We start from the raw sequence: 22,656 nt of genomic DNA on the forward strand, positions 1-22,656 counted from the left end.
ATTTCTGATATACACATTGCGGGAGATGCAAGCATCATGCTTGTGGTTTTGCTTTAAAAATGTGTTATCCAGTATCCTCCTCTCTCTCCACTTGCTGGGGTGCTGCGTGCTTTCCCAGGCCTTAAGATAGAGGTGTTTGCACTTTCATCTCACATCCTCATCAGGGGCTTGCATTCAATCTGTGCTAACAGTGAAAAAAAGGAAGGATCTGAAACCACTTGATTGGAAAAGCCCTTTCCCTCCCAGTTACATGTGTTCAGTTTCTTGCCAGCATATTTCTAGGTTTCAGGCTGTGCAGAGAGTCAAAACAGACCAAGGGAGACAAAAATTCGCATTGAACAAGGAGTTTCAAACCCCGTCCCCAGGCCGCCTGCACCGAGCCTGTCTCTGCAGCAGGAGTCCTTTCGCCTGCTGGAGCGAGGAGCTGCTCGGGGCTCAGCTGTCCCGATGACGATGCTGGGAGATGGCGCGGGGCGCACAGGGCTACGGGGCATCGCGGGGCACAGCGGGGCATCACAGGGCATCGCAAAGTGTCACGATGCAGGAGTGCGCCTGTGCTGATCCTGCTCTTGTGCCCTCTTAGGTCCCTCTTAAAAGACCCCTTGGGAGACCTCAAGTCCTCCTTAAAGTACTTCCTGAGGTACTTGCCACATGCCCCAGAAGGCAATAAACAACCCCAAAACAAAGAAAAACACTGAGGTCACTTGGGGTGGGCACACCAGCTCCATGTTGGGGTTCTTGGGGAAAGCGAAATGCCTCCTGATGTGGAGGGGGTCTGTGGAGGCGGGTTTTGGTTTGGGTCCCCCAACTGAGCCACTGTGTCTCTCTCTCTCTTCTTCACAGTGAAGGATTTGGACACCGAGAAGTACTTCCACTTGGTAAGTATCCCTCCTGGCTGCGGAGGCTGGTGGCTGCGTGGCCGGGGGCCGCTTTCCCCTCCTGCCCTCCCCGGGGAGCGCTGCTGGGGAGCAGAGCCATCGCTCCAGGACACCCGCTCTGCAGCGCGGCACCGGCACACCAGGGGACGGGTCACAGCGGTGGCTCTTCTCCCCCAGACCTCTCCTGCTGCCGTGACAGCAAGGACGCTGGCGGAGTGTGGATGGGCAGCATGGCCCAGCCCAGGGGGGCCAGCGGGGCGCTGGAGGAAGGGCTCCTTGCAGCAGCGGAGGGGTGCCCATCTAATCTCCTGTGTATTTCAACATATTTCACCTTGATGATGGCTGCCTGCTAGCAGACAACGGAAGCTGTCGCTTTCATCCCTGCAAACGGGTGCCGAACAGGCCATTTTGTCTCCGGCAGCAGCCGGTCCCTGCCTCACTGGCGCAGGCAGGTCCTGGGCTGTGGTGAACCCTCAGCCAGGCAGGGGAGCCAGGTTGTCCTCTGCTGCCAGGCTGGCTGTCGGGGAGACATCCCCCCCGGAAGGCGGCAGCCTGGAAAGCACTGGGAACAAAGAGGTGACCAGTCAGGCTGTGTGCATGCAGCAATCCTTCGTCTCTCCTGCACTCAAGTCTATGGGTCCTGTTTTTTCAGTGTGTGTGATGAAAGAAGAGAAAATCTTCTCAGCCTTGCTGATATTAACTTAATTCATCTCTGTGGGCTGGAACGTCAGATGTGATGAACAAGCTGGATCAGGGCTCATTAGTTTTTTTCAGAGGAACTCAAAGAGGCGCAGAAAGGTTATCTGTAGACAAGCTTTAGTACTAGGGGACATCATAAAAAATTACCAGGATGGCAAAGTAATTGTTGTGCCTGATCTAGCTGTCAGCAGCCACAGAGAGTTCAGGAGCGCAGTCAGAGCGGTAGCATCCCGCACAGCCTTGGTCAAGTCACCTACCGGGAGCTCCTGGCACGCTGCCTGCTTCCCAGGGCTGGGGAGATTTATTAGTTCCTGCTTGTGCGCCACGCTGGAAGTATGAAGTGCGAAATGTTGCTAAAAGCTGTTATGAAAAAAAAGTGTTATGGACATCAACAATATTTTATAGCCTGATTTTTTTTTCTGTGCTAAAATTTCCATGCTCAAACAGAGTACAAACACATAATGCAATGCACGTACGTGCACACACACACACATACTCGCAGAGCAAGGCGGGAGAAGGGACGGGAAACCAAATGTGCACATATGAAACAATGCCAAGATGGACTTAAATGGCTTGCTAGGTCATTACAGAGCAGTAATTAACTGACCTGACCAGTGGATTATTTATTTTTGTTTTTAAAAAGGCCAGGGTAGGAATATTGGCTGATCATTCTTGCACTTTTTCCAAATCTAAGAAAAGCTGGTTTCTGTGGAAGCCTTGTGCATTGCTTCTGGGAGCCTAAACTGCAGCCACACAGGAGTACTGCACAGAGACCAGGAAGGCGAGCAGACTAACATGCAAAGTGAGATTGATTGTTTCATTTTCTTTGTCTAGCTTGAGAGAGGCAATAAAGAGCACAAGAGAAACAAATGTCAGAAAAACTGAGTATTATGAATCACTTTTTTAAAGCCTTATAAGGGTGTATTTATAACACAGTAACTGCTTTTTAATTGAATTTTATATGCAGTTGAAATTCTATACTTAAAGGAAAATTCAGTGTGACACTTCCAGAGAGGAGCGCTCTGAACATGTGTTTTATATCGGACCAGGTTCTCCCAACCGATGAATCAGTTGAACATAAGAAGTCCCACAGACAGAGCCATAGGAAGAAAGTCCTACCAGAGATCTACTTGACCAGGCTGCTCTCCACAAAGGTAGGAGATGGGATGCCCTCATTCGCAGCAGGTGGGATTGTTGTTTGTGGTCCGTAGCGAGAAGCCTGCTCTAGGGACGAGTGCTGCGGGGCTGGTTGCTCTTGAGACACGGTGGGACTGTTCTGGACGGCTGGAGCGTGTTTAGCGAGGCTGCTGGGCACCACTGGCTCCTTGGGTTCCCTCCAGCTTTCCAGCTCGCCCTCTGAGCGGCAGCGCTGCTACGTGACGCCCCACACGATCTCCCCGGGCTGGTCTGGGGCCTGTGCACATGAAAGGGATGCTGACTGCCTCAGGGCTCCTGATGCACAGTTTAGATCTGAACTCGTCTCCCCAGTGAGAGATCTTGCTGGCAAAGGAGATGGAGATGCTCAGCTCTGGGAGCAGGGGGAATGTCTGTGCGATCTTAATTCAGATTTGAACTTCCCCACTCTCTGCGAGTGCTCAGCTCCAGCAGTTGGGCTCCCAGCCCATCTTTAATCCCAGCATGATGCCTCACTGGAGCAGAGATCACAAGAATGGCCAGCAGTCTCTAGTCTTCTTTGTGTTTACTGTGCAGAACAATCACAGATGTGAGATCCTAGCAGTAAGAAAGAAAATCTCGATGCCAAAAGAAATTAAACCCAAATGCAAGCTAATTATACCGCTATGCACAAACAAACCTTTCCCTCCCTGCTTCAGCATCCCCTTTCTCTTCTGATTTATCCAACTGGCAGCAAAGGATTTCCCCTTGTGCTCAGCAGTCGCAGCCCCTCATGCTGTTTTCCTGGGCTCGGGTGCTGCTGCTTTCCCCAGTCACCGTCGTGTACGCTTGTCCCGCAGGGCACGCTGCAGAAGTTCCTGGACGACTTGTTCAAAGCCATTCTCAGTATCCGAGATGATAAACCACCTGTGGCTGTGAAGTATTTCTTTGACTTCCTAGAGGAGCAAGCAGAGAAAAGAGGGATCACAGACCCTGACACTATGCACATCTGGAAGACCAACAGGTTTGGAAGAGGAAATCTCTTCTTTCTTTCCTTCCTTCCATCTCTCAGGAGCAGCAGCTGCAAAGCCTTGGTGTCCTGGACTAATCATTAGGTTGCTAAAAGTAGAAGAGGGACTTGGAAAACAGGAGGGGTGGTGGAGGGGGCAGTGGAAGATGAGGCCAAACACAGGCTTGGAGAGCTTTGAACAAACACAGAGCTCAGGGGAACGGCAAGCTGGAAGAGGAGGCATAGGCAGATAAAGGGCAGAACGAACTGGCACGCTAATACAAATAATTAAAGGAGAAATAGAAGAGGGATGGGTCGACTGGAGACAGCAATGCTGTTAGCTCCAAGCACTGGAGATCTGAGACAGAGTCCAAAATCATGTCAGGTCTTAAAACATCATGGAGATTTTAAAAACAGCATATTTGGCTCCTTTTCATTTGCTTTCTGGCTTTTCAGCCCTTGGGGGCTCTTTTCTCGACTTATCTCTGTAACCAAGCTGAGGCTCCAGGGTATTCACAGGACTCCAGGAGCTGGTGCTGTGACAGGAGCATTCTGGCGGGCACTGCAGCACTGGGGACCAGCCGGGAGCAGTGCTGAGGGACGTGATGAGCAGCAGGAACGAGGTGGAGTGAAGGGGGGAAATAGAGCAGGGGAGAGACCAGGAGATTTAACCAGGGAGAGCAGGGAGCTTGGAGGGACCATTGAGGAGAGGCTCAGTGCTTCTGAGGCTGCAGGGACAGTAACTGTTTCCAGCCCAATGTGTGAAAATTAAAAACAAATTTGGCTAGGATAGCAGGCATGCAGATACAACCACTGAGCTACAGATTTGCCTACCCTTCATTACCTTTAATTGCTAGTAGAGCAAAGACTTATAGCGGCTTTCACTCAGCTGCTGAGGAGGGATGGTAGGAAGGGCGAGCGAGATACTGAAACTGTGGTGTGGCCAAACAAGCAGTGAAATAACTGGAGGAGAAAATTATGAGAGAGCAGAAAAAAAGACACATGAAATGCATTTCACGGGGCCAGGCTTACCATCAGAACCAGATGAAGGTTACTGTTGGGGAAGAAGGAAAAGGAGCTGACACCATTGCTACAAAAATCAGTGGGGAAGCCTGATTCGACAGCCCCATGCAGGCAAACCTGCCCGTGGCTCTCCTGGACCACAGCTGGCTCAGGGAGCTGCTGAAGGAGCAAGGGTATGCGCTCGCCTAGGCAAGGCTGTACATGAAGTCTCCTGTCCGTGCCGCATGCTTCAGCCTGAAGAAATGTCTCTTCAGGGTGAAGACATGTGTCTGCCCCTCTAGCTAGGCAGAGGGCCGTACACTACCAGGATGCGATTAAATAGCAAAACCTGGCTCCTCGTTTTTTTCTCTCTACTATTCACTTTCTATCGTCATCTTTCCTGCATTTCCTCCCCTCTCCCTCTGGAGTACAAAAATTCACCCAGTGTGTGTTCCTGGCTTGTTTCCCTTGCAGCTTACCTCTGAGGTTTTGGGTCAACATCCTGAAGAACCCCCAGTTCGTCTTCGACATTGACAAGACGGACCACATCGACGCCTGTCTCTCTGTGATAGCCCAGGCCTTCATTGACGCTTGCTCCCTGTCTGACCTGCAGCTGGGCAAGGTACCGTCCAGAGAGGACCTCTCACTCCTGCTCGGGCAGTCATAGACACAGACCAGTGCGGGTGGGAAGGGACTGCCAGAGGTCACCCAGTCCAACCTCCCCCAGCAGTGGGGCTGGCTGGGAGCCACTTGCTCAGGTTCATGCAGTTGAGTTTTGGCTGACTCCAAGGATGAGTTCTCTCCCTCCCTTCCCCGCCACCTTGTTCAGGCTTGAGCTTGAAATTTGCATTCCCTCTGTCACAAACAGCGGTCAGGGAGTGGGAACAGACAGGCACAGGCAGGATGGACAAAGGGCAAGGCCCCAGCCCAGAAGGCTCGGAGGGTGGAGGGAGACCCAGCCACTGACTTGTGTGCTCGGTGTTACCCAGTGGCTGTATGAGTTGTCCTGCACTCGCAGGAGAGCACCCAGCTTACTCAGCTCAGCGTCTGTAACGCTTTCTGACGGGGCTGAGCTGGTGCGTGAGCAGAGGAATACTCTCTCTTGTTGGCTTGGGCAGGGGTCTAATGTACCAAGGCGACACGGGTGGGTGTCAGCTCTGCTCTGGGCACAGACTTGGCACGGGAGCTCAGCTCCCTCAGTCAGGGCTGGTTTAGGGGACAGCATTGGCATAACAATCCCGTAACAGCAGTTGAGGAACGATGTAAACTCCCAGTGGCAGGATGGAAAATGATGTAGCTTCAGGTGAAGCTTCAAGTGGTTTCTGTCAGTGGTTTCTGCACAGCCTCTCACCTGGGAGGGCCATGAGAAGCTCAGGAGGCAAGCCGAGCCTTCGTGACCTTGGGCTGCGCTTGCCCAGGCAGCACAGACCCAGCCTGGCTCACGTGGAGGTGTGGGGACTGCCCGGAGCCATCCCATTGACACCATCCATCAGCACCTGGGAAGCACTTGGCGGGCGCTGCCACAGCCCTGCTGGCAGAGCAGTCGGTGCTCCCCTCCGGTGGCGGTGTCTCTGTCACACGGTGGCCACCTCATGCGGTCGGAGCCCGGCGGACTCAGCACACCCACCTAGGAAGCTACGCCTGCTCCGAGCAAACGCGAGGCTGCACGGGCCATGCCTCCTCTCCCGCCATTGGGCTCCCACGCACCATCCTGCGGGGCTGGCAGGCAGCGAGACGTCCAGCACGCATGTCTTCTGTTCTCCCGCTGGCTTGGCTGAGTGCGGTGTTGACATTTGAAACTTCCCGACATAAATAAGTTTTATTAAGAAATGCTGTAACTCGTCCCCCGCCGCCCCCCCCCGCCCCAGGGGCTGGCAGCAGCACAGTGTGTGACGTAGAGGGGACCCTACAGAGAGAGGGGTGGGGGGCGGGTGCTGCTCAGTGCATCCCCCAGACTGAGAGCAACAGGAAGCCTTCACTGGGAGAGGTTAATACTGGAGGAAGATCTAATGAGCGCTTGATTTTTTGTTTGTTTGGGTTTTGGACTTTTTTTTGCGTGTGTTACGAAACATCTACAATTTGTCCTTGTCAAGCTGTGGATGAGGGGAAGAGGGGTCAGCTGGAGTCAGACAGCAGATGGAAACATTTTTCAGGAATACAATAGCATAAGTGAAGGAATTGTTGAGTAATGTGGGAAGAATAAATCCTCAGCATAAAAATCAGCTTGCATATACATGCAGTATATTGCTGAACATTTTCCAGGTTGGATTCTTCCCCTGGTTTCACCATTTTGCTCTTGATACTGCAAATGTGAGAGCAGACTCAGACTCCATACATCTACAGTGCGCAAGCAGTTAATAAACCAGTACCCATCTCTTCATAACACAGACAAATCAGATACAAATTAAAAAATAACTTAAAAAAAAGAGGCAGCATGGGTTTCTTTTGTGTTTCCAAGGGAAAAAAAAATGTTGTGAGCAGGCTCTGTAACTTGGCTATATTCCTGTAATGCCTTGTCATTGGGTTTGAAAATAAACTGCTGTGGGATCTGGTGCCACAGCTTGGTGCCCATTTCCCATTTCCCCTGCAGCATTAGCCACGCTACATATTGCAGCAGCAGATTGCAGTTACTACCCCGGGCTTCCTTATTTACTGCCCGATACAGCTGAAGATGCTGCCTCCATGGCTAGAGCCCTGCCGTGCTTGTCTCCTCTGAAGATCCTCCCTCCCCTCTCCACCTGTCAGAGCATCAGGCAGCAGCCCCTCACTCCAGCATCGGGGCGGCAGGACACGTCGATTTTACTCCCCTCTGTGTCCCCGAGCCTGGGGCTGGTTCCCTTTGGGATGCAACACTAGGCCAGTCAGCCAAGTTCATTCCCAGGGTAATGATATCAGCGGGGCAGGATTGCCTTGAGGTTAAAATCATTCATGCTTGTGTTTGCAAGGAGTGCAGGCGGGGTTATGCCTTCACTGGTACAACCCGATCGTGTGGCTGGGAGGTTAAGACTGCTTTGTCCAAGCTGACATTAATCAAGAGAACTCAGTATTTTCTGTTAATTACTTTATATGCACTCAATATAGGCCGGGCAGGCTGGGTTAGGCAATGCAAAATAAATCAAAGCTACATGAAAAATCCAAGAGCAACATTTCAACTGACAAAGTTCAGCTTGTAAGAGAGCTTTGTTCTTCAGTTTAAATCAAGCTGGCTGCTCAAGAGACACGAGTAAATGCATGCGGAAACCCTTCCCTTGTTACCAATTTCCACACGCAGAGCCACAGAGCACAAGTGTTTTATCTAGCACAGTTGTGCTACACTCATCTGCAGAGCATCACCTGGCAGCAAGCCACCTCGCCTGACCCTGTGCTTGCTTTTTAGCCTGCCCTTGCTGCAAATAATTAAAACACATTCACATAGACCACCTTCACTGGCATTGTAGCTAACAAACGCTTAGCTCATGCTAGGAAGAAGGGCAGAGGGATGGTGCTGTGGCTCCGCAGGCGGGTGGTACCTGTCGGCAGCACCTTGATGTGTTTGAGCAAGCGCCTCTGTCATTAGCTGGTTTGTGCCTCCGTGCCGTCCCACCACACTCCCATCTGTGTAAAGCCAGGACCAAAGACATAGCTGCTTCCTGAACCCAGCTGTAGCTGAAGTCGCTGTCTGATGGCTAGCACTTTGGTCAGACAAACAGAATAAAAAGTTTTCAGCCAGGAACAATACAGTGTCTGATTTCGGTATCTCGCCCTAGGACTCTCCGACCAATAAACTACTGTACGCCAAGGAGATCCCCGAGTATAGGAAGATAGTGCAGCGATACTACAAGCAAATCCACGACATGCCCCCGCTCAGCGAGCAGGAAATGAACGCCCACCTCGCGGAGGAGTCACGGGTAAGGCACGCGGGGCTGCGGCGGGTGGGGGGGCTCGGCTGGCACGTGCCCCTGTGCCAGGGATGGGGTCGGGTCTGCCGGCTCGGTGCCCTGCCAGAGTGAGGACCACCAAGCCTGCTCTGCTCTGGCTGACAGCAGGAGTCTGGGAGCGGCAGGGAACACAGATAGGCTGCAATCAGCTACTGCTTAGATGCTGGAAGGAGCAAACAAGAAAGGATATTTTGCCTCAAACTTCCACGCACAAACTTCATCTGACCTAATTCCAAGCATCTTCAATTACTGCCGGAGCTGCAGTAAACACCCACGAGTTAGCTTGAACCTAACTAGCTTTGGCACCACTGGGAGTTGAAAGCAAAATTCAGTGCCAAAGAGCCAGGAAGTTTGGAAAAGGATCCGCGCAGTCCCGCAGCCCCCCGGCCAGCTGGCCCCTGGGCACCAACTGCCAGGGCCGGCCCCAAGTCCCAGGCAGCCTGCTGGCAGCTGGCCCTGGCAGCCGGCCCGGGTGCGGGATGCCGGCCCTGGTACCAGCTACGGGAGCTGGCAGCCACACTCCGGATCTGAGTCCTGCCAGCGATGCACCACAGCTTCCTCAAAATCAATACCATCTCCCCACGGCGTTTTAGCTTCAGCCACCGAGCGGGTTTTTTCCATCAGCGTTCCTTGGCCCAGCTCTTGTGCTGCCCCATCCTTTGAAATGGCTTTGAGCACGGGGGGGGGGGGGGGGGGGGGGGGGGGGGGGGGGGGGTAAACAGTGCTATCAAGCGTGGGCATTTAAGGCTGGCTTTGAAAAGACTGAGACCTTTTCTGATGTAAGCAAATGCACCTTCCTTAAAGGAGTAAGTCAAAAGTCTGGCTGCATCAATGCAACAGTAACAAAAATACCCAGGCAAAACCTTCTTTTAATCTAGTTAATGCCTGGTGATTGGGCTCGAACTTGCTTGCTGCATTATGTTAATATTCCTCCCCTCTTTGTTCTGTCTTTTATAAAGAAATACCGGAACGAATTCAACACCAACGTTGCCATGGCTGAGATATACAAATACGCCAAGAGATACCGCTCCCAGGTAAGCGGGTTCAGCTGCACTCAGGCCCCAGCATACCTGTGAAGGGAATAACAAGCGGTATGTTGTAACCAAACGGTCAGACACCTGCATCCAGTTCCACAGAAAAGGGATTATCTTTTTTTGCATAATCCCACGCACATATGTAATATATGCACACACAGATGCACCTGCTCTCCTATCCCTTGGCTGACGACTTCTTGGAAGAGAAGGCCAGCTATTTCTGGCTGATTTAATAGCATTTGGCTGGGCTGGACTGAAGCAGGGCTGCCCAATGTGTAGACCCACAGATGCTTTCAGGAGGGCAGAGCACACTGATACAGTCCACACCCAAAATAACTTGCCACCCGCCACCTCCGGCTGAGGCACCGGCCCTGGCTGGCTCCTGACCCCCTGCACCCTGACGCTGTGGGTTAGCTCTGTGCCAGAGCTTTATTATTACAACAGCTTTCGGTTGCATCCCCCTCCTCTCCCACTCCCAGCCCAGGGACTCGGCTGTGCCCTGGAGCAGCCAGCGGGTGCTGGGGTGTGTGAGCACAGGGGCTGTGGGGCAGGGTGGGCTCTCCCCATCACAGGTCCAGCTGGGATTTGGGCTCAACAGGGCTGGCGGGGGGGAGCTGGGCTGGCAGGTGGGCACGGCTGCCTGCGCTGCCTCAGCCACCCACCTGCCCGCATCTCCTGCAGATCGTGGCCGCCCTGGATGCCAATCCCACGACGAAGCGCACCCAGCTCCAGCACAAGTTTGAGCAAGTGATTGCGCTCATGGAGGATAACATCTACGAGTGCTGCAGCGAAGCCTAGGCTGACTGCAGCCCTGAAGTGACCTTCTCTGCAGCGCAGTGCCGTAGGGAACCTGCCTTCAGCCACGGATACGCCGTGGATCCACTGTGGATCGCCTCCACCAGGGTGGGCCTGGCCCGCGGCTGAAGGGCTCCTTCACCTAACAAGAAGCCACAAGACACCTTTCCGAGCAGCTCAAAAACCCTCTGGTCTGCACTGTGGCACCCATAATTTATTTGCTGCCAGCCAGAAATGGAGACGTGACACTTGTGGCAAGCTCAGTTCACCACTTCCCTCTGATCAGCGCCCAAGCGGTCAGTGGCTCCCTGCATCCCTGTTTGTGGTTCCTCAGGACGAGAGACGGGGCTGCAGAAGCTGTAACAATAGACACAAAGCAGAAGGGTAGCCTCAGGGAGTAACGAGCGGAGACGGCAAAGGCCATCAGAGCAATGCCTGAGCTCCCTTCCACACCATCCCTCTGACATCTTTGTTTTTCCAACACCAGGGACTCTATCAACTGTTCACTATCTGCTGCATTCTGTGTATTTTTGTGCCTTTTAATTTTTGTACTGTATGTGTAAACATAACCACTCCTCCATCTGAGACTTGGGCGACACAGGGAACTCGGGGCTGAGACAAAGCAGTTGCTTCCCAAGTAGTTAAGGCATGGTGAAAGCACTTTATCCCCTAGCAGAGACAGCTGTTACGGAGCCAGAGGGAGCATGTTACATGTTCGTGTGGGAAGGGCTGCTCCCCCTTCCCCAGGTTCCCAGATCTGCGTGCAGAGGGAGCTGGAGTTGCAGTGGGTAGGCAAATACCCCTAACGACCCACCCTTCGGCCAGCTGCTCACAGGCACGGCTTCTGCCTGGAAGCAGACACCAGATGTAGTGATGAGGGGAAGGACTTCTGCCTTGCACTCCGGTCTCCCTGCCGTGCTGGCTGCACATACACCTTTGGCACTGCCCCAGCTCAGCCCCGATAACGCCGCTCATGCCAACAGGGGTTAGCTCCTGCTGACAGTCCTCTGACGGAGCGGGTTTGAGCCACGTGCAGGGCAAAACACCAGGTAGCATCTTCCCTCTCTCTGCCCCACGTGCTCCAGCATCTCCCCGCAATCATCACCGAAAACACGGTCAGTGCTAGAGGTGTCTTCCTAAAGCAGCTTGTTCTGCTTGCTTCGGACCCAGCCCACAATGGTTGTCGCCTGAGAGCAACCAAGAGAGTGCAGTTTTGCTGCGTATCCAGTCTTTTTTTTGGCCCATAAAGGCAAAGGGACTGGACCCCATCCCCCTGGCAGCACAATGCTCTCACGCGGGTCAGCGGAGCAGCTCCAGCACCCCAAGCTGCAACGAAAGGCAGAACGTGTCCTACACCTCCTTACACTGGGGTCAGTGAGCAGGGTCTTACTGCGCAGACCTAGAAACTTCACTGACATCCCACAGCATCCGAGCTGGGGCAAACCCCCCATCCCAGCTTGGTGGCCCATTCTCCTTTCTGCAGCCAGGGGAGCAGTGACCACTCCGGTCTTCTCCAGCATCACACAGGCCCCTCTGTAGAGGCTGGACCGCAGCTAACGCCACATGCTTGAAGCCAGCATTTACATGCAGACAAAAGCAACCTGCCCATGAAAGCTAAACCCAGCCATAGCCACCGCATTTTCAAACTGCCAAATAGGAAAAGAAAAAAAAAAAAAAAAAGAAAAAAGTACTACCTCACTCCAGGCAGGGTCTAAGGTGAGCCTCCATTACTCATCCAGCTGGCAAGGATGCAACCTGGTATTAGATGACTTTGGTCCACCAAAACTCCTCCTGGGTGACTCACTGCCATGGACAGGTGGCCTCCATCCCATCATTTCCAGTAATGCCACATTTGTCAGAAATTGGAACATCAGAATTGTGTATGTGTATATAGATATCTATTTTAAAACAAATGATAGACTTTATCCAGTATGTTAAAGGGGGGGGGGGGGGGGGGGGGGAGGGAGGGGAGGGAAAGGGGAAGAACAGAGTTGTGTTGTTTTTTTTTTTAAAAAAGAGAACTACAGAAGTACATACACTGTGGAGGTTTCAATGTCTTTGCTGAGGATGTGGCTTCAGAATAGAAACTCTAAGAATGTAGCTGGGCTACATTTTATTTTGAAAGTGATTTCACAAATAAATCTTGAATTTTTTTTTTCCTTTAGAAACTGTGAATAGCTGCCAGAGATATAGGCAGGCCCAGCACAGGGAAGGCGAGGGTGAAAAGGACCAAGGTAGCAGAGAACGTTGAGCTTGGCTAGAGGTGGGGAAAGAGCCATGGAGCGATAGCCCCATGTTGTTACAAGGAAAGGATAGCAGTGAGCCGATAGTATAGTTTGCCTCCAGGTGTTGTCACTGGGCCATGTATTGGGGCCTATTGCTTTATTATTTAATTTTTTCCAAAGCAAAAAAAAAAAAATAGTTGCTACAACCATTTTAAAGGAACAACTTTAACGGAGCAGAAGCTTAAGGGTTTGTAGTGTTGCCTTGAACCCCCAAGCCCTTTGTAACATGTTTTTAAACTTTGGCACGTGTTGTGGGTGTAGTGCCCTTACCTGCTGTGTAGTGGAAGTGGCAGACTCTTGGAAAAGCCTATCTTTGTAATAAAACAAGGTGCTGAAAGCTGTGTAGTCAAGTTCCTGCCTGTGTGCACACAGAGGACACACGACATTGTGGAAGACGCCCATTGCCACCAGCAAGGTCAGGCTGCTGTCCCTTGCCCAAGGACGGGGTGCCTCTCCTCCCACATCCCCTCCAGCCTGCTGACCACCACGCTCACCCAGCACAGAAGCACAGGGTGAGCGCAGCGAGCTTTGCATGTACGAGACATACTGTGCTTGGGGTTGGCAACTCAGCTGACAGCCACCTTATTTCCATACAAGTCGGGTTTTTACCCCTCTGGGCTGCAGAGCCCTGGTTTCCTGCAGAGCACACTGTGGCCACGCACCGCTCCCCCTACCCGAGACCAGGAGCTGGCGTGGGAAGGGAAAGATCCCTGTGAGGACACAACCACGCACCTGAACTGACCGCACTCTGTGCTGCACACGTGAAGACCAGTAACACCAGAGCAGCGCCCAGGGCCAGGCACCCTTACCTCTGCCGAGTGCCATCAGCCCACAAGACAGTGTCTTCTCCCAGCCCTGGGGAGCCCAGCGCCTGCTCTGCCCCACAGCTGCCACCAGCCCCCAAGGCTTCTGGCTTCAGTGTCATGACACCAGCCGCAGCCCATAGGTCTTAATAACCATGGCATTGCTAAATCCTCTCTCTTCCACCTCCCCCAGTAAAAGCTGCTCTTTCCAGGCACCAGAGGGATTTTCTTTTCCCACTAGAAAGTTGATTCTTAGTAAAGCTAAATCGAGCCATTAAATGGTTTGGCCTCTCTCAAAGCAGAAGAGCCTTGTGTTTCACACTGGGTGCCTGGTGAGAGAGGACGCAGCTCCTGCCCGGTTCTGTTACGGGACATTTCCGTGCTAGCGACCAGTGCTTTGTGAGGTTAACCATCACCACAGGCCAGATGAGCTCTGCTCAGTTATTACTGCAGCATCCCCCACCCTGTCCCTGGGGGGACAAGTTTTGGCTTCATTAAAGATGGATCAACATGGCCAAGGCTGAAGTTTAAAGGGAAGTTAGTTTGCTAAGGCCAGGAGCCTTGGAGGGCATTGGCAAGGCCAGCTGAAGATTAGCAAAATCCTCTTTAGGAAGAGAGTTTTACTTCCACTTATTTTTTCCTGCCCAGGAGGACTGTAACCCTTTGCATTATCAGGCTGACCTTCAGAAGGGCTCTGTTCTGTGCAAAGCAAGAGAAATTCAGGCATTTGAAGCTACTAAATGAAAGTGTTCATATGTTGACCCACAGGAGCTAGCAAGACACGTTTTAGAGGTGGTCACTGTGCCACTGATAGATAACAAGAGCACAAGCAATGCTGCAGTCTACAGCAAACACCCCAAACTCTTTTTTAAGCCCTAAAACACTTCTATCTTCCTCTTACCATCGTTAGAGCACAGGCAGCTCCCCCCGGTGCTGGGGACCCTTGCCCATAGCATGCACCCGGACCTGCTGCCCTGGCACTCCTGTAATCCCAGCTCAGCCAGGCATTAGCACAAGGGCAGCCAGGAGGGCAGAGGGCCGGACACCTACCCCACACTGAGGCTGTGGGCACCACGGCCCCACACCGGCAGGACAGGCCAAGCCTAAGCTTTGCAGTGCCCAGGGGTACCACCATGCTGTGTCCCATGGGTCCCAGGGCCCCCTGCCTGGGCCATCACCCAGCACTGGGGCTCACTGCCAGCCTGCACACACACAGCCCCCAGAGCCAGCCCCCAGGTGTGCCACTGCGGCCAGCAGCTGGGGACACATGGGGACAGATGGGGCACCCCGCACCAGCTCACTGCCATGCCACACAGGACGAGGCTGGGAGAGGAGAGTGGAGGGGCAGAGACCCACGAACAGGGCAGCACTCACACCATTTCATGAGTGGAGTGAAGCAGCTTTATTAGCAGGAGGTGAACAGAAAATTAAAACCTGTCCTGGGGACTAAAAGCGACCCAGACCCCAAGGGCCCAGGCCCAGCTGGAAGCAGGGCTGGGCTCCCACAGGGAGCGGGGCTGCCTGGGACCCCCTACACGGCCTTCCTGCCTGCTGGGGTGGGGGCTGCCTTCCGCAGCCCAGCCTCTCCTTGGCCGGCTCCCGGGGCTGCTCGGGGCTTCCTCGCCTTGCCTTGCCCTCCCTTCGCTTTGGGGGCATCCTGCTGTTCCCCCTTGGGCACCTTCCCCTTGCTCTTTCCCACTGGGGCCTTTCGGGGCCCCTTTGCCCCAGCACCCGTCGGGCTGTCGCCATCACCCCCTCCTGCACCCTCAGCAGCCAAAGCCACAGGGGGTCCTTTGCCGGGGGCCCGGGGGCGGCTGGCAGCCTGCAGGGTCTTCGCTCCATTGCTCCTGGGCTTCACTGCTGCTGGCGGCCGGGCCTGGAGAGGAGAGAGCACCTCAGGCTGCCGCCATGCCACGAGCCACCCAGCCTCACCGCTGGGCCCTACTCACGTCTGTGAGCTTCGCCCTCGGTTTCTGCTTCGCTGCTGTCGGCTTCTCCTCCACAGCACCTGTGGGAGAAGGGGCAGTGGATGAGCCCAAGCAGGGGCCTCTCCACGGGGCCGGGGCAGCCCCACGGTGGCTCATGGCACCACCAGCCCCTTACCTCGCTGCCGCACACCCGCCGCAGGGGCCCGGGGGGGCTTGGTGGTCCCTTTCCGTCCTGGCTTCGGGGCCTGTCCTCCATCAGGATCTGCCTGGTCCGGTGGCTGCTTGTGCCGCAGCTTCTCAGGGGCTAACTGGAGGCAAGAGAGGGGTAGAAGCGAGGCCAGGCAGCACCTCAGCCCCCAGCCCCGCTGCTCCAGGTCCGGCAGCCCCTGCTCACCTTGAAGCGGCCAGTGGCCCCCACGGCAGAGGAGTTGTGGGGCCGCACCAGGTCCCCACGACTCAGACCCTTGCTCAGTGCCTGCTTCAGCAGGTACTTGAGGCGGATGGGGTCCACGGTGGGGTACTTGGCCAGGATGAATTGCTTGATGGCAGTGACGGAGGCACCCTTCCTCTTGTCCTGGGCCTGCAGCGCCTCAATGACCATGTGCAGGGTGGGGGGGTGCGGGGGCCATCGGCCCCGGGCCAGCAGACCCGGGAGCTGGGCTGTGCCAGCAGCTTCAGCTGCTGGGAGAGGCAAGAGGCACCTCTTGGGACCTGGGCCCAGCCCCAAGGCACTCATGCCCCTGAGGGCTGCAAAGCCCCCCAGAAACCAAGTAGCCACAACCCTGCTCATCCCTGCAGCCTCACGGGGATCGTGGCCACCAGAGCCCCAGCCCCACAGCTCTGCCAGGACCCCGCAGCGCTCAGCAAACCCCTTACCTGGCTGAGGCTCCATAGCAGCACACGAGCACACCAGCCCCAAGCCCAGACAGCCCCAGCTCCGCTCACCGCACCACTGCCCTTGCTCACAGGCTCCCTCCACTTGCAGCTAATTTATCTGATGAGCACCCTAACTGCAGGGGCTGCTCAGCAGCTGCTAATGGCTCTGGTTGCTGCCCCAGTGGGAGCAGGTGGCTGGGAAGCCGAGTGCCCTTTGCCAAAGCTTTGCGAGGGGCTGGAGGGAGAAGGGGCACATCCGAGCAGAGGGTTTGGAGAGGGGCGAGAGGCGGGGGGGTCGTGGGGTGATGGCCCTGAACACGCAGGGGAAAGGCACCTACCCGCTGCTTGGTGGGTGGTGGGGTGCTGGGATTGCAGCTCGCTGGCGGCACTCGCTGTGGGGCGGACGGGGAGCCAGCCCACGGCGTGGGGCCCGCACAGGACCCGTTCCCGGTGTGCTGGTGTGACGTGCTGGCTCCCTTTGCCCAGGACGGCCCCGCTGGGAAGCGGGGGGCTGCACTGCCAGGGGAGCCTGATAATGGGGGGGGGGGGTGATCCCACAAATGAGAGGAGGAAAATGGAGAGCTGCTTTGCTGGCCAGAAAAGACAGGAGGAGCGACTCTCCCACCCTAGCCCCAGGCGTGTGCGCACGAGCAGGACCCCCACTCGCCCCTGCCCGCCGAATCCCACTGTGCTTGGGGGAGAGCACTCCCAGCCCCACATGTGGGCAGCCCCTCCATGTCCCCTCTGTGTCCCCTTCATGCTTGCTCCTGGTGCAGCAACCACCCAGCGCCAAGGACAGCAGCGTCCCATGGGCCAGGTGTGAGCTGAGCCCTCGGCCATCCAGGGTCCCTGAGGTGCTCAGGACACTTCTGTGTCACAGCCGTGTTAAAAATAGGCCCTCCTGTGATGCTATGGACACTTTCCGTGCTGTTCAGTGGGGTAGGATATGCGTGCTACTTTCTGTTCTGCCTGTGCTCACGAGGTGAGCCTGAGTAATTCACCAACTGCTCCTTGGTGCAGGAACAGCACGGATGTCCCCACCTCGGGGACCGCTGCGTTTCTCCACAGCGCCGCGTCAGTCCCTTCCTCTTTACGCAAGAGTCACAGGGCTTTCGTACGCATCGTCTGTCAAGGCCGCGGGGGAGCTGCGAGCCTGAGGAAGGGCCGGGATTACGTGACGGCAGGGCTGGTTGATGGCCCAACTCAGCAGACGTGTTACCACGCCAATGTACGTGCAGAGCGCTGCCCAGAAAGACCTTCCTCAAGGTCTGCACCCACCTGCTGAGCCCAGGGGCTGGATCCTGGCAGGGGACTGAGGTGCCAGCAGAGCCAGGTCTGGAGCAAGGAGCTGGGAGAGGCACCCGATGCCCGGGCCCTGCATGCCCGGCTCCCCCTGGACCAGCACCACCAGCCCATTCCCTGCTCCATTTCCAGTCCATTTCCGAATTCCCCAGGAAGGGGCCAGTGGGGACACTGGAGGGCTGCAGGGGCTGGCACCACAGCAGGGATGGGTGCATCTCTTCCAACCATCTCCTCCTCCTGGATCAGGCCATCACCTCTCTGGCAGCTCCATGATGCCTCTGGCACCCGCCTGGGCTGGCAGGGGGGTCCCAAACCCTCGCTTGCCCCCACCACCGCCAGCAGCAGCCATAGGGCTGGGCATGGCGTGGGGTGACACCTGTGGGCTTGGGGCCGGGACATCACCAGCATGTGCCGGGGCCGGTCCGGCATGGGTGGGAAAGCTGCAGTGCCAAGCATCACACGGCTCCTATGGAGCACAGCCTCACGGACAGCAAATAAACACCAAATCCTTCCTCCTCTTCCCTCCAAAACCGGCTCCCAGATTTGAAGTACATGAATCAGACATCAGCCTAAACACTGAATTATTCATAAACCTCTAATCTTTAGATTTCACTGAATATGCAGAAGTATCGATAAAAAAAAATAATGAGAGAATTGTACTTGCAAATTGCTCTTTATTAAAGGTTTAACTTGCATGGGTTCTATACGTTCCCTATTAGATCTTGCAAAGCTGCATAGGATTAGAAATCAGAGAGGATAATAATGTACAAAAATAGTTTCAAATGTTGATAACACTGAACAGCGAGAAAAACATCTTATTTGTGTAACTGAGCTAAAAATAAAAATGAAGAACATTGCTACAATTGCAATATGCCATCTTGTAGTGCTTAAAACATATGTCGACATCTCTGAGCCATATGCTCCCATGTCTTGCCTGCTACAGCACGGAGGGAAGCTTAGCAATGCACCGATCAATCCTCAAAAGCACAAGCACTGGCCAAAACCTCCTACTTGGGCTGATGCCAAACTGATCGCAGCTGAAACGGGGAGGTGCGCAGGAGGACCAGGAGGAGCGTGTCTCGGGGCACGGCCCCGGGCCGCAGCGAGCCCGAAGATGCCTAAGGATGAACGGTGGTACTATGGGGAGGGGGTGCTTCCTGCTGGGGGGGCAACAAGCGGGGCTGCTGCTGAGGGTGCAAACACCGTGTGCATGTTGCTGCTCCGGGTGCCTGCAGGAGCAAGCACCGAGCCCTCCCCAAGCCCATCCAACTGCGGCCGCACATGGGCGTGCATGCCATGCCGCCAGGTCCCCTCCGTGCCGCCTGCTTGCCGGGCAGGATCCACAGCCGTCACCTCTGCGGCACGGAGAGGCCACGTGCAGCGGTGCCCCGTCCCGTCCCCCCCGGAGGGGTCACGGTGCCTCCCAGGGCTGCTGACATGCTGGAGGTGGGGCAGGGCTGGAGCTGGGAGCACCTGGCAGGGCTGGGGGCACCTCGCAGCAGCCAGACTTGCCCCCAGACAGCCGGAGCGCGGCGGGGCCGAGCGGCTGGGTGGCAGCGGCTGGGTGGCAGCGGCTGGGCTCCGTCTCCGGCAGCTGAGCCGGGAGGTTGCCCCAGCGCTGGCCCCAGTGGCGGCAGAGGCAGGGATGCGCCCCAGCCCCTGCCGGGCCGTCGCGGTGGGGCGAGGGAGGCGAGGGTGGCTCTGCCGCGGCCTGGGGCTCGCGCACGGCAGCGCAGGGCGTGCGGGCGTGGCGGGGGCGTCAGGCCCAGGGGTCTGCGCTTGGAGCAGGGGGGCGCGAGCTCTCAGCAAGTCAACAGAAAAGCACGGATTTACGCCAGTGGAGGAGCTAAGCCTTTGCATTTTAATTACAAAACGTGTGTACACATTTACAGCCTTGTTCCCAGGGTTCCTAGTGCCAGGAGAGAGGAGCCCGCCCCGCGGGGCTGTGGCCGTGGTGAAGCGGGGACGGGCGGTGGCAATGGCGGGGCTAGGTTCGTGCTCCCGGGGCGGCGACGCACGCCCCGAGGATCGGCCGCTCCGGCGGGGCCTACGCGGGAGAGACCTGGCTGGTGGAGACAGAGGAGGTCTCTGTCTTGCCAGCAGACGTGTCCTCATCGCCCAGCGGGTTCTTGCCGCAGCAGAGAGTCGTGATCATGCAGTTACGGAACTGGAAGAGAGGGAAGCCCGGGGTGAGGCAGGTGGACATCAGGCGGCTCCGGCTGCGGGGCTGCCTCCGAGCCCCGCAGAGCTGCTTGGAAGCCCCCACCACCGCGGCGCGCGAGGCACCATGCTCCTTCCCCGCTGCCTGCTGCCAGCCCTGCCCGCTGCTCGGGGCCGGCGCGGACGCGGCCCCAGCTCCTCCACCAACCCAGCGCCTGGGTCATTTCAGATGGGATGGGCTTGCATTTATGAGATTTATGCAATGCCAAGGATGAGCTGCACAGTCGCCCTCCTGCATGCCGGAACAAGATCACCTGGCAACAAACTCCCCTCCCGGCCCACTGGTACCTCGACGTGCCATAACTCTGCAAGCTGTTATAAAGGGAAAAAACACAAACAAGGAGATGGCCTGGCATCCTGCCACTTACCTGTTTGTTCATTACGATGTAAATCACGGGGTTGTAGATGGAGGAGCTCTTGGCAAAGAAAGCCGGGATGGTCATGAATATGGGCCCAAAGTCTGACCCCTGGTTGGTGAAGATGTAGAAAGCAACGCTGGCGTAAGGGACCCAGCAGATCAGGAAGGCGATGACCATGATGATGACCATGCGAGTCACTTCTTTCTCTGCCTTCTGGGTGGTGGCAGACTCCTGCTGCTGGGCGGCAGCCTGCGGGCAGAAGGGAATGGAAACGTGATGGAGCTGGGGAGGGCTGCACCGGCATGGGACATGGGGTCAGGGCTTGGGGTAGTTGAGCTACACATCTGGAGTTTGCTATTTCCCGCTTCGTGCAGGGCCAGCCTGGCCCCCAAGGACCCTTTCTGTCACCAGTCTGGAGCCTGGCGTGGGCCCCTTCCCAGCACTGGGGACAGAGGTAGCCCCCCGGCCCACCGCCACTGGCAGGTACCCACCTCCTTGACAGTGCAAACCAGGTTTCCATAGCAGAAGAAAATGACCGTCAGGGGGATCATGAAGTGAACCACAAACATGTAGATGACGAAAGATTCGTTGTTAATCTCTGGCTTCAGAGTGTAATAGTCAATCCCGCACGAGCACTGCATGCCCTCGGGGATGTACCTGCAAGGTGAGGCAGGCAGGTCAGCGCCCGGCAGAGGAGACCAGCTGGAAGCCACAGCCGAGCCGCCGCCAGCCAGGCTCCCATGGCCCCAGGTGCCGGGCTCATCACCCTCCCTACCTGGACCAGCCAAACAGCGGGGGGGCTGCACACGCCAAGGCCATGATCCAGGAGAAGGCAACGCCCATGATGGCATGGTTCTCCCCAAAGCGGAAGTTGCTCATGGGCTTGCAGACCACTACGTATCTTTCAATAGCCAGGACAACCAGCGACCAGAGAGCAATTTCACCTGCACCAGGGAGAGAGAGGGACGGGGACACAGGGACTTTGAGCAACAGGAGGAGAAAACCACGCTGATGGCGGCACGAGGCCTCCTCGGATGGTTGTTCCCGAGGAAGACCCGTGGCAGCAGATAAATCTCCACTGAGGGTTTGGAAAGAGAAATGAACAAAGGCCAAGTGCAGATGCAGTAGAAAGGCACGAGAAGACACCTCCTCACTGCGCTGCTGACCCACAGTAACCACTTTGCTGCTGTGGTTTGAGATCTGTGGCTGGATCCTACCACTCATCCCGGACAGCACCTGCAAGCCTACGGTCCCACTCTGAGATGCAGCGACTGCCCATCATCCCAGGATTTCCCCTCGCTACCCACAGCTTCCCAGGAAACTGGTGCCACAAGGACCAAACCAGTAAAACAGTTGTCTGTGGCTGAAGGCTGAGCTGAACGGAGGAGGGCGTTTTTAGACACACAATTTTCATTTAACATCTGTTTCGGTCAAAGCCTGGCTGGCGCAGGGAGGAGAGCTAGCTTTGCTAGCCTGCGCCACTGTGCACTGCATCAGAGCGAATGACAGACTCAGCCCCACGAAACAGAAAGAACAAATTTGTCATCTCTCAAGTCAGAAAGCAAGCCAAAAAGATGTGCAAATCCAACAACTGCAAAAATCTGCTACTGGTTGCTTTTCATTGCTGCACTGTTGTTCTCAGGATACTGAGCAGGTGGCTACCAAAATAAGGTAAAAAAAAAAAGAAGAAGTGTCATTTGTCACTTTCTTCACCTTCCACCCTGCAACACTGCAACTGCCTTGGCCCACATCAGCAGCAGACCAAGGACCTTCCAGATATCGTGTTTTTCCAAGATCATCTGGCCATCCTCCCTCCCCCTCCTAAAATCCGGGGCAATTCCTGGCAGAAGATTTTTGAATATTTGGAAAACTTACCGCCCAGCGTGGCAAAGAAGCCTTCAATGTAGCACCCTGTTACTCCAAAGACAAAGTAGCCGTTCATCGAAGTGTACATGGTGGTCGTGAAGCCTCCAAAGACCATGAAGAGGTCGGCGACCGCCAGGTTCAGAAGGATGTAGTTTAGAGGCGTCCGGAGCTTCTTGTGCTGGATGGTGACGTACAGCGTGAGGAAGTTGATGGGGAAGCCGAGCAGGATCAGCATGAACATGTAGGCAGCCAGAGCCGAGAACTTCCAGGGCTCAGCCAGGTAGTACTGAGGGTACTCGAAGGGGCTCCGCACCACCCCAGTCTTGTTGGACATGGGCACGTAGAAGTCTTGGCCTTCTGTCCCGTTCATGGTTGCGGTTCGTGAGGTGCCTTTTGCTCTTACTCAGAGGTGTTTTTGGAGCTCGGGGGGATCGCCTCTGAAGTGGGGCTCCCGCCACCTCTCAGCCTTCGCCGTCACCCCGAGGAGAAGCGGCTACGCTCACCTCCGCAGGGCACCCCTTATAAAGTGCCCCCTGGGGTAAGCTCCAGGCATTGGTGTCAGCGCGATTA

The 22,656-nt window shown here is 55.6% G+C and overlaps 3 protein-coding genes across 3 annotated transcripts in view; 1 reads left to right on the forward strand and 2 right to left on the reverse strand.

Annotated features, from left to right (window-relative positions):
* PLXND1 (plexin D1) overlaps positions 1 to 11,927 on the forward strand; it is an 85,972-nt gene extending 74,045 nt beyond the window's left edge. Inside the window, exons 30-36 of the mRNA XM_075513923.1 lie at positions 844 to 878; positions 2,627 to 2,731; positions 3,551 to 3,714; positions 5,176 to 5,323; positions 8,448 to 8,588; positions 9,578 to 9,652; positions 10,334 to 11,927. Coding sequence (XP_075370038.1) covers positions 844 to 878; positions 2,627 to 2,731; positions 3,551 to 3,714; positions 5,176 to 5,323; positions 8,448 to 8,588; positions 9,578 to 9,652; positions 10,334 to 10,450 — 785 coding nt within the window. The 3' untranslated portion in view covers positions 10,451 to 11,927. The remainder of the gene's footprint in view (positions 1 to 843; positions 879 to 2,626; positions 2,732 to 3,550; positions 3,715 to 5,175; positions 5,324 to 8,447; positions 8,589 to 9,577; positions 9,653 to 10,333) is intronic.
* A 3,139-nt stretch (positions 11,928 to 15,066) lies between these two features.
* H1-8 (H1.8 linker histone) lies at positions 15,067 to 16,355 on the reverse strand. The gene is made up of 5 exons (XM_075514569.1): positions 16,340 to 16,355; positions 15,858 to 16,141; positions 15,639 to 15,771; positions 15,485 to 15,543; positions 15,067 to 15,429 (listed from the first exon to the last, which is right to left on the reverse strand). The coding sequence occupies exons 1-5, from the start codon at positions 16,353 to 16,355 to the stop codon at positions 15,067 to 15,069; spliced, it is 855 nt and encodes a 284-aa protein (XP_075370684.1).
* Positions 16,356 to 19,487: 3,132 nt separating this feature from the next.
* RHO (rhodopsin) lies at positions 19,488 to 22,456 on the reverse strand. Its single transcript, XM_075513772.1, has 5 exons — positions 22,096 to 22,456; positions 20,996 to 21,164; positions 20,712 to 20,877; positions 20,230 to 20,469; positions 19,488 to 19,808 (listed from the first exon to the last, which is right to left on the reverse strand). Exons 1-5 carry the CDS (start codon positions 22,454 to 22,456, stop codon positions 19,689 to 19,691), a joined length of 1,056 nt encoding a protein of 351 aa, XP_075369887.1. The 3' UTR covers positions 19,488 to 19,688.
* Positions 22,457 to 22,656: the final 200 nt, after the last annotated feature.

This window comes from Mycteria americana, chromosome 11 (genome assembly GCF_035582795.1).
Source record: "Mycteria americana isolate JAX WOST 10 ecotype Jacksonville Zoo and Gardens chromosome 11, USCA_MyAme_1.0, whole genome shotgun sequence".
NCBI classification, from domain to species: Eukaryota; Metazoa; Chordata; class Aves; order Ciconiiformes; family Ciconiidae; genus Mycteria; species Mycteria americana.

Excerpts from the sequence above, each read along its gene's own strand:
- H1-8 (XM_075514569.1), bottom strand. Across the intron at positions 15,772-15,857 it reads GGGCCACTGGCCGCTTCAAG|TTAGCCCCTGAGAAGCTGCG; the intron begins GTGAGCAGGGGC and ends TCTTGCCTCCAG. Across the intron at positions 15,544-15,638 it reads GGCGGGTGTGCGGCAGCGAG|GTGCTGTGGAGGAGAAGCCG; the intron begins GTAAGGGGCTGG and ends CTTCTCCCACAG.
- RHO (XM_075513772.1), bottom strand. The coding sequence starts at position 22,456 with ATGAACGGGACAGAAGGCCAAGACTTCTACGTGCCCATGTCCAACAAG. Across the intron at positions 20,878-20,995 it reads CCGCTGTTTGGCTGGTCCAG|GTACATCCCCGAGGGCATGC; the intron begins GTAGGGAGGGTG and ends CTCACCTTGCAG. Across the intron at positions 20,470-20,711 it reads TGGTTTGCACTGTCAAGGAG|GCTGCCGCCCAGCAGCAGGA; the intron begins GTGGGTACCTGC and ends TTCTGCCCGCAG.